At 36.0% G+C, this 10,838-nt stretch overlaps 1 protein-coding gene across 4 annotated transcripts in view; it reads left to right on the top strand.

Annotated features, from left to right (window-relative positions):
- Positions 1-5,863, top strand: part of LOC118420520 (syntaxin-6-like) — an 11,358-nt gene extending 5,495 nt beyond the window's left edge. For 2 of the 4 annotated variants that reach the window (XM_035827363.1, XM_035827361.1), the window contains exons 3-8: positions 405-499; positions 1,755-1,850; positions 2,855-2,962; positions 3,623-3,729; positions 4,393-4,487; positions 5,572-5,863. In XM_035827363.1, the coding sequence (XP_035683256.1) occupies positions 405-499; positions 1,755-1,850; positions 2,855-2,962; positions 3,623-3,729; positions 4,393-4,487; positions 5,572-5,648 (578 nt within the window). In that variant the 3' untranslated portion in view covers positions 5,649-5,863. Of the gene's footprint in view, positions 1-404; positions 500-1,304; positions 1,368-1,754; positions 1,851-2,854; positions 2,963-3,622; positions 3,730-4,392; positions 4,488-5,571 lie in introns of all 4 variants that reach the window. The other 2 variants (XM_035827364.1, XM_035827362.1) reach the window with 1 other exon arrangement.
- Positions 5,864-10,838: the final 4,975 nt, after the last annotated feature.

Below are 10,838 nucleotides of genomic sequence, written 5' to 3'. Positions count from 1 at the left end.
CCGTCAATATATACAATTGGAGAGCACAGTATAGGACATAGGAGAAGCCCTATGTCAAGACCCTCTGGGTGTGTCCATAGCTGAAGTTTCGAGGTATGCTTGACAATGGGTGTCAGAGAGGATAACTGGTGCTCTGCTCCTGCAGCACCAGATGGATCCGAAGTAGATGGCGCTTTTGCGGTGAGAAAACAATCCCAAACGTGGCTTAGTTTGTATCCCCCCTCGTCCCGGTTCATCACTGGGGTTGACGAAGGTGTCTGAGAGACATCGAAACGTAAGCTATGTAAGTACCCACTGGTTGTGTACAAAGAATTTCTCCTTTATCCTATATTCTACCAACCTGATGAAACTATTTTCGGGACATTAATATATAAGTAGCAAAAGGACCTTAACTCTGTTCTCAAGTATTGTAGAGTCCAACCCAAGGAAGTTCAAGATCGACCAGCAGGAACTAGCCGACAGACGGGCCTTTATCTCAAGGACACGGCAAAGTGTCAAGGTGAAATGACTGCAACACTTCACACATGATGCAGATATTTTCTTTAGTACCATGTACTATGATAGGTTGGAATTGCATTTGATGGCATTTTTCACCGCATTTTTCCATTCTTGTATGTGTAAATCTTGAACAGTTACACTTATAGTCAAGAAAGTTAGAAAAGAGTATTTTCTTAAAATGACTTCATTGTTACTTTGATATTTACCAATAGTAAAGATGTCTTCAATTGAAACAGCGTGTAGTACATAAACTTGAATATTTTACTCTTTATATCATGAATATATATAGGATTGTGAGATGTCAATAGATACTAGTACTTGCACAGTGTCACAAAATCAACGTTATACCTGGTGGACTGTGTAAAAGATTACTCACTAGCATTACAACCAGGCTTTTAGCCAGGCATGCGTCAACGCGTCATCTGGACGCACTTTTCTTAGAATAACAAGAAATTTGATGCCCCTGGACGCCCTATACTGGGGAGAAAATCCTCTGACAAGCATGAAATTCTGATTGACTAGGGATGCTACCAGGTCATTTGTGAAGACTGTGACCTCTGGAACAGTATTTTTGCCTCTTTGAATACCTTAGAATGCACTGTTTTAATTTAAAATCATCAAAAACTCTGCACCATGGAAGGTGGATGCCCCCAGACCCCCCTACAATAGTCACTTACCGCGACTCACCAATAAGTTTGGACTCCCTATTATAAAATCCTAGCTAAAAGCCTGACCTGGTGGACTGTGTAAAAGATTACTCACTAGCATTACAACTACATGTTATCATCCTGTTATCACCTCCATAGGAAATGAAGGATCACATGGCAAGTCCAAGTGCCAAAGCCAGAATAGAGGGCAGAAATAGACAGGTACACCTAGGCTACTGTAGTGTCATGTGTGTGTGTGTGTGTTTGGTAGAACTCTTTGATATGTGAAAGCTGTCAGCAAACGTATTCAATGCAAGAACTTTCTCTGGATATACAGATACAGGTTCAAACAGTATTTTGAGTCACAGATATGAAATTCCGTTTAAGGTATTGACGATGCACTGTATACATAGCAATATGTAAGTTTATGGTGAAAATGTGACATCCTCTTTAACAGGTGCATCGTGTATTTCTCACTGTAAAACATGTAGAATTCAAAACAGCAAATTCTTTGGGAAATATGATAGCTTTCACGTTCAAGAAGTTCTGCCCATGTAGTGTAGTTCTAACAAAGTTCTCATGACTGTGAAAAATGCACCTCCCCTCCAGGACACTCAGAATCAGATGAAAACAAAGCTGCTGCACGTTAACACGTCACCCAAAGACAATAAACCGGTTAAAGAAGACAGGAGCAGGGAAAGAGAGGTATCCCATGGTGCACCTGGGTTTTATAGGTGGTGCTGGGAGAAAATCTCTGTCCCTCTGGTGTGATGAGAACTAACCAGATTAACTAACAATTTTTGGGACTTGGTCTTTCTCATGCTGTTTGTTTCTTAAAAATTACGGTGGTTTGCATAGCAAAAAAACAACGAAATATCATTATTATATCTCCACACACTTTTTCAAAGCCTCATGATTTTGTACAAATTGTAGTTATTTTTTGTTGTTGTCATAACAGCATTCCGAGGTTAATGCTTTTGTACTAGCTGTGCTTTTGTTTCAGCAGTATCGGTAGAGATATTTCTGGGCCATGGGTTCTCTTTAAACATAGACTCTTTTGCTGTTCTTGGGTTTTCCTTCTTTCCTTCCAAAACTTTAAAGATTAAGATCCTTTGAGAAAAAGTTAGAAAACTGTGCTGGTGTATTTTATTTATGACAATACTGTATGTTATAGCAATTTGTGTTCGTGCGTGCGTGTGTGTATGCATGCCTGCATGTGTACACACTCGCTCCTGTGCATATGTAACACTAACAGTTTCATAATCAGGGTTAGACATGCACCTTAGAGATTTTGATTTCTTAAGGCCACACCAATTTAATTTCTTGGTTCACGAATTCGCTCGCTCCTATTTTTTGGGAAAAAAATAAAAATAAAAATTACCACTCAGCAAATTTTCACCATTAATGAAACCATTCACCAACTTTCTGGTGTAGCAAATTGGCCTTTATATTATAAGCTCCTTAAAGTGTGGGTACAGGTGCTGTTACTGTACAAAAATAGTGTTTTTGTACTTTTTTCAAGCTGAAAACTTTTTTTCTTTATGTTTTGGATAAGCCGTTACCTTTACCCCACCATTTTACAATTTTTATTTTTATTTCGCCCTCTCGCTCCATATTTTTTATGAAAAAATCCGTGAACCAAGAAATTAAATTGGTGTGGCCTAAGCAGTCATTGTCACATCACTAATTGATAACTGATCCTCCCACAGCACCTCTTCAACGGTCCCAGTAAACGGCAGGACCGCTACACAAAACTGGACTCAGAGATGGACAACACCAACCAGAAATTTATAGCTGACACAAGACAACAACAACAGGTAAGCAGGCACACTCTACATGTCTTCTGTATGTTCCGTACAAAACATATGAAACAGTTTACCATATCTTCAACCCTACGGTATCAAGAAAATTTCTTAATAATGAGTTTGTGTTTTACTGTACCTTTAGGCCACACCGATTTAATTTCTTGGTTCACGAATTCGCTCGCTCCTATTTTTTGGGAAAAAAATAAAAATAAAAATTACCACTCAGCAAATTTTCACCATTAATGAAACCATTCACCAACTTTCTGGTGTAGCAAATTGGCCTTTATATTATAAGCTCCTTAAAGTGTGGGTACAGGTGCTGTTACTGTACAAAAATAGTGTTTTTGTACTTTTTTTCAAGCTGAAAACTTTTTTTCTTTATGTTTTGGATTAGCCGTTACCTTAACCCCAACCATTTTACAATTTTTATTTTTATTTTTATTTCGCCCTCTCGCTCCATATTTTTTATGAAAAAATTCGTGAACCAAGAAATTAAATTGGTGTGGCCTTATATTATAAGAAAAATTAATTTCTAACCAAGTACTAGAAGATGTAAAGATGTCTCCTTGTTTTACATGAAAATGGTTTATTATGTATTACTGAAATATGATAGATAAAATTTTGACAGTGTATATAAAAGAGATTTTTATGTTTTTTTGCTTGTTTATGTAGTTAATAGTGGAGTCCCAGGATGACCAGTTGGAGATGGTATCAGGCAGTGTAGGAGTACTGAAGAACATGTCTCATCAGATAGGCAATGAGCTGGATGAACAGGCTGTGTAAGTTTGCTTCTCAATGTTTTGTTCTTAATTTTAGTGATGGGATCTGTTCTCTTCATTGAGTCTTAGATATAATGGTGGACGTACTGACTGATAAGTATCAAATATCAGCTCAAAAAAGAACAAGGAAAAGTTGTGCCTTCAAGTACCAGAGTTACCATCCTAGGATTGGTGGGTTCAAAAATTTGTATTTTCCCAGCACTATAGTAGAGTGGAATTTGTTATCACCAAACACAGTCTTCGGTGAATAGTTTTAAAGAACGCTTGCAGATAGATGTGCAAAAGTTAGGTGTGAAGTACAGGTCGTTCAGTGTAATATAACCAGCTGCTAATGCGCCGCGTGCCTGCGAAGCTGGTGTGTTATGCCAAAGGGCAGTTATATAGATACAGATACTGTAAATGCATTTAAGTTCGCGGGGATTTAATTACGCGGTAGCGGGAAAAAGGACTTTTCGCGGTGGATTTAAGTTCGCGGCAACACAATAGACTGCAGTCTAATACCACAATAGAAAATTGAAAAATTAAACATTAATCCACCGCGAACATTTCTGCATTTACAGTACATAATGAGCATTTCTCCTTTAATGCACACATATGTAGAATGAAATATTCTGTACCTTCAAATACTATCTGTAACAATACTTTGTTCCCATTTCCCCCCAGGATGTTAGATGACTTGGGACACGAGATTGACTCTACTCAGTCCAGACTGGACGGCGTTCTCAAAAAAATTGCCAAAGTCTCACACATGTCCAATGGTAGGTGGCCACTTAGTACTCTGTGTAATATTATCCTCTTCAGGGTTCTCCCCAGAATTTTTTAGTATAGTGGAGGGGCTGGCAAAAATAACCCGCACCAACGCGCTGCACTTTCATGAAAATGGGTTCATTTTGCAATGACAGAGGGTGTCAAATACTACAAGTATAATATACTGTTGTTATTCCTTTGTTGTGAAGTGGCAAAACTACTATTGTTTTGATCATTGCTCATTCACAAGTTTTTGCAGACAATGCTGACTGGAAAAGTGATGCCACTTGGTAGTTGGTACAAAAATCTGTGAATTGTCATTAATCTTAGCAAAACTAACAAAGAAAATAGGGAAGAAACACACTAAATTTGAAAAATAGTATAGTGGAGCTGGCTGAGAGTATAGTGGAGGGCCTCCCTTATTCCACTCTCTGGGGAGAACCCTGCTCTTGTTTTCTTGCATGGATAGACAGTTTGACTTGGGTTCAGTATAATTAGGACCACAGATTCCCAATTAGTAAGGCTCTAAAGAGATTATTTGCAATGCATGTTTGGCATTATGCCCAGTGCAAGTCTAATGAAGTATTAGGAAGGAGTTCGTGTTGTATCACAGACATTGTGAAAATAATTTTACAAGACTTGAAGTTGACCATTTTTGAAAAGTATGAGCAACTGTGTTTCAGTAGATTTGATATATTAATGCATGTATAAGACCAAATCCAAGGTCATTGAATATTCAGAAAGGTCACTGAATGTGCTCATTTTAAGAGTATGAAAAGTGAGCTAGGCTATGTAGTATGGAATATTTGATTTTTTTTAAACTACAATGTAACGCCTTTATTCGCGGGGTAACCTATATCCGTTGCTTTTGAAAGCGGTGTTTAATGATATTAAGACGACAGACGGTGGTTATATATATCTTAAAAATGTTGCAATTTGAAACCACTGTCCATGTACTTGATATCCCTAAATATCCAGTTTTCAAAAGCAATGGATAAAGGTTGTTCCGCGGATAAAGGTAATGTAGCGTTATATCTTCTGCACTGTGTCATAGATACCCATCTAACTATCTGATCATTCTCTGTATTCCCCCAGACAAGCGTCAGTGGACAGCAATCATTGTGCTGCTGGTCATCATGTTCATTCTCATCATTCTGTTCCTGACCTTATAGTAGGGAGAATCTCCACTTCAATCATCCAGTGATTTTTGTTTTAATTTTTAGAGGAAGAATTGTTGCACCTAATCTGTGCTAAAGATACAGTATAGGCAGTTGAGAAAAGGTCAATAATGTAAGCTAATATTTCTATAAAATAGATGTAAGTTTCATTTGCATCTGAGCTCTTTAAGGGTACAGGGGATTTTTTTCTGTGACAAAAATGTCTCAAATACTTTTATACCTTAGACGAATATCATTGTATTAATTGACTTATAACTGTTGCCTTACAATTGTACCATGTACAAATGTCGTGCAATAAAGTTCATTCATTCATTCAATACTTGCTGATTTCAGATACGTATTCAATTCCAAAAGTCTTTTCTCAAACAGTTCTTACTAGGAAGATTGAAATTTGGCTGTCACTCATAGATATACTTGACTATGAAACAATATAATGTCATCACAATTTTAGCTGTTATCATATTATGTAAAACTTTTGTCATATTCGGTCCACAATGATTTACATATCAGCCCAAGAAAGTCCTCAGTGATCTATACTACATGCTTTTGGATGGGATGTAGAACTACATTATATGAACCATCAGTAGGGCTTGAACCTCACACCACTCAAGCTAATAATCTTTTATCTTATTATTGTGTTTTAGATGTTTTAACCATGATTGAGTGAAGATTTCATGTTGTTAATCAGATCAGTTAGTCATTAAACCATTGCAAGTGAAATTCTCAAAACTAGTAAGACTATTATAAACTGTAAAAAAAGAAACAGCTCAACTGTTACTTCCAGTCTGTACAGTTTTAACAGAGAGATAAGAAATACTCCTTCAGTTTTGTTTTACTTAAGGCTTTTTTTTGCTTCGGTATATTTTGCTGTATTTTCTGGAAATATCATGATGTGGTAATGACCGAGTACAGAAAAATTGTAAAAGCAGTCTGGATTATGAATATTAAGTAACTTGTAAATATGCTATCGTACATGTAACATTATTTACAGTTGAACACTTTTGGGCTGTTTTATTTGAAATTTTGGGAGGCTGATTTTAATGAGAGTTGTCCAAATGAATGTTAGTCAATGAATTATTTCCACTTTAAAGCCCTCCCATCTTTTGAGATGTAACAGCCCATAGTAATTTCTGTGAAATTTTCTGCTTTGATACTATTGTACTGATCCAGTGTATACAGTATATTCCATTGTGTAGTGTTGTACACTGCCCAGTGCCCATGTATTTGAAAACAGGCAATATATCTCAGTACTGTACTTCATTTAGGTAAAATTAAGTTTATCAGTAGTTCAATGATAATGATGTCCTCATTGTACTCTATTTTATTCATTATCCATTATAGTTTTCATATTAACCAGTAAAGTCTCTTTTGCTACATTATAGCATCTTAGTACAGTATTTCCACTGCTTTTCCTTGCCTCATGCTGCAAAATGTTCTTTCATTCATATTCTATCATTCATATCGCTCTGACCTGCATCATCAGAAAATGGCAGCTTTTGTGTAAATATATGGCAAGCTAAAATATAACTTGTTAGGGTCGTTTTCTGACTTAGTAGCAGTATTCATGTGAAGTAGCAATTGCAGAACAAAACTGATGAATATGACTTTGTAATAAAGACCTTTGATTTGCCTATAGAACAGTGTTCTTGTAATCACAGGGAACGTGTCATCAGAATGTTTTTTCATTGTTATGACTATGTTTTTCCTTCATGCTCTGTGCAATGTAAGTTGGTCAAAGTGCTGTAATTCCTGAAAAACATGCCCATGATATCACATTCGGATACATGTATTGTATTAATGTACTGTGTATATATAGTCATTACAGTGTGCTTCGTGTTGTACACCTGTTATGTCCACTATCTTAATACAATAAGGTATTTTATCATCTTTCTTGTCCTGGTAGTTTTGTGCGTCTCATTTTGTACTCATTTAGTGTTGGCATTTATTTTAACAAAGCAGATATAACGTTATATATGGTATATTAGACTAGAAAACATTTAGGTGTTGTAGAAAAGGCCATCAACAAAAGTTTATAAATCTTCCCATCAAATTGGTTGCACACTTTGAGTTTTAGTTTATTCCAATCCACTTGTCACACATACATAACATCGAAATAATCGACTAACGGAGGTGTTTTAGACATTTACATACTGAAATATTCTCATGGTTTGAAAGCGCCCCCTATTAATTAGTTGAAGTACTGCACGCACAACCAGCAGAGAATGGTGAAGTACTGCAACTGTTTAATAAGGGGCGCTTTTGATCCATGAAAATACTTAGTACACGTTTTGCACTTGATGTTCATGATTCACTGAATACAAACTGTCTGTAAACTGTCACGTTGTGAAGGGCTGTCACATTTTCATTTGATTAGGCCATGTTGATTTGATTATATGGATGACATCCTCCGGGAACTCCAAAACTCCAAGAAGACAACAAGAGCGAAGTCAAGCAGAGTTTATAGTCAATTGCACCAAGTTTCTACAGTCAAAGGTTCAGAGACAGTTAGCCTTTATTACATGGAGATGGGATTTTAAAATGCAGTGGGAGTCCAATAATCCACCAAACAGATTCCTTTGTAGCAAAATTGACCAATTACCATTGTTTTGAGTATTGCCAGTTCTCAGTCTCCACAGACAATCAGGTCCAGGTTCATGTCCGGACCTGGAAATGATCCTCTGGACCTGAATTTTCTGAACTGGTACCTCCCCCAACCAACAATAGATTTTTTTCTTTCTGTCCTTTCACATCTTATTCTTTGACTTTAGATTTATTTTGGCATTCTATGGCATTAGTTATCTGTTTTCTGATACTTTTTTTTCAATCTACGGAATATTTGTGCTCATTTTACAGCTGCTTTGCACAATTTATTGTGTGGTCGAAAACTTCTTTTTTTTTTTGGAAATGGCCGAAAATTGGTGCTAGCGTGGATGTCATCCATATAATCAAATCAATGTAGCCTTAAGTAAACGTTTTTTGCATTAAGATATAGTTTTTGTTTGGTAATTAGTGATGGACTTTGGGCTAACTAAGACTTGTGTAGGAGTTAGTTTGTTATGACGGTATCGTGAATAAGGAGAACTCCAAATCCACATTAATGAATTATGATAATAACAGTGTAACTGTAACGTTACTAACTTTAATCAGATTAGAACTAATGTTCTCTCTTTCTGTCACTTTGCTTCAAAAACAGTTTATTGCAACTAACTGCATTCATCACTCGTTTGAAAACGCATCGAGTCCTTTTATTCAACTGTCCACCCGCTTATATGGGGTATGTAAAGGGACTGTCAGAGAAGCCCAGTCATCACTCATAAAATATTACGATTTTTCTCCCCAACTTCTGCTTGGATAATTTATCCGATTTTCTATATCAACTTTGGTCATTCACTTGACTTTAAATCTACTAAATTGGTAGATATCTGCGTACCGATTGATATAAAAAGGACATATTGGCATACCTACGACCTTCCTCCCGATGACGTCAAGGAGGTTAAACCTCCTTGATGACGTTCAACTATTTCTTCAACCTTCGCCATCGCTTACATTGAAGAAATTAGTCATGTTCTTCTTCACACCTTTTGTTACGTACACTCATATCAATTGTGGAGCATAGGAGGGCGTCACCGTCGACTCAGTGTGTTAAACGACGCCATACCTATCAAAGTCTACATGTTGATGTAAACATTTTACCAACAGCTTTTTTTTAAATCATAGTTTGGAATAGTCTAAGCTGTTATCATTATTTAATTCCTCTTGACTTACCAACCACGTTTCTGTAGTTATGGTATATCATTGCAATAAAGTGAGATGAGACAGACAAACTTGTGTACAAAATTGATTTATGTACAAAGACAATAATAAATGAAGATTCGTATAAAACAGTGACAACATTTTTTTTAAACAGGGCTTCATGACTTCAAATGACCATAAGTAATACTTCTATGGGGAACATAAAGAACAAAACTCAAGGTTCTAACTTTCCTCTTTTCGTTGCTGTGAATTTTGTAAGATTATTAAAGCACCGATATTCCGCTAAAAGTTACCCAACGTGGCCGACTTTAATAGAATAACATCAATCACATCATCTTAGTAAAAACACATATCTGGAAAACATGTTTTGTGTACAAATATTGCATATTTTGCTTCAGAAGAGGAAGACAAAAAAATGAATGGTCCTTGCCTTCTGACTCAGTAGAAACCACTTTGCATCAATTAGTTTAGCTAACCATTACGTTGACTCTGCTTTTAGTTTGTATAAATGGCATATACTACAATCAGTAATTATCATCTGTTTCTCTACATTTTGTTCTCTTTCAGTCTTGACAATAATGTTGATGACATAGCAACATTAATTGGCCTAGTTTAGCATTCTATTTCTAATACATGAATCATTGTTACAAGATCAGATAACTATCACTGAAGATGTCTTAATAGAAGATTCACATGAATTCAGTGCCGGTAAGTTGAATAGGCATGATCTAATGTTAAAATCTTTATGTTAAACCAGTAAAATTGCATCTGCTTCAATTTCAGACCCTACAAGGGAATAGTAGTTGTGTAAGTACATGTAAATAAAAGAAATATGTATGTTGGTGTTACATGTGTCCTTTTTCTTACATCACAGTGCAACTTTTGCTTGACAATGATCCGGCCAGACTTTTCATAATTATCACTATTTGTATTCTACTTGTCTCAAAGAGGTCTTTCACATTTCACTGTAATGGTAATATTATTTACTGTTTTGTTACTTGTTGTAAAAGACTACACAATACATTAACCAAGCAGAAACTTAAGTAACTGACATGAAACAATATGGTTTACAATATACTCCTCTCAACTTTGTAACATAGATCATAGCATCCGCTGGTTTTTGAACATCAGTGACAAAATATAGAAATAATCTTACATTACCTTTCTGCATATTTATGTAATAAAAAATACTATGTTATTTGAGAATGGAATGCAACATTTTCATGATTAACTCACATAAAAAGTATTGAGCAAGATGGCTAGAAGTAGAACAGGTTCTAGCTTAGAAGACAAAAACTGCACTGATTCACTATTGGCCTTTGCTATCTTTTTGTTCATTATGGGAGACCTTTTGCCTAAAAATGGCTGCGATTGAGGTTTTGCCTTCTAGGGTGCGTCATTGCAGTATTGTATAATACAAATCCCATTGTC

This window comes from Branchiostoma floridae, chromosome 8, assembly GCF_000003815.2.
Source record: "Branchiostoma floridae strain S238N-H82 chromosome 8, Bfl_VNyyK, whole genome shotgun sequence".
In the NCBI taxonomy this organism is placed as follows: domain Eukaryota; kingdom Metazoa; phylum Chordata; class Leptocardii; order Amphioxiformes; family Branchiostomatidae; genus Branchiostoma; species Branchiostoma floridae.
This window is presented reverse-complemented; position numbering and strand designations above follow the sequence as displayed.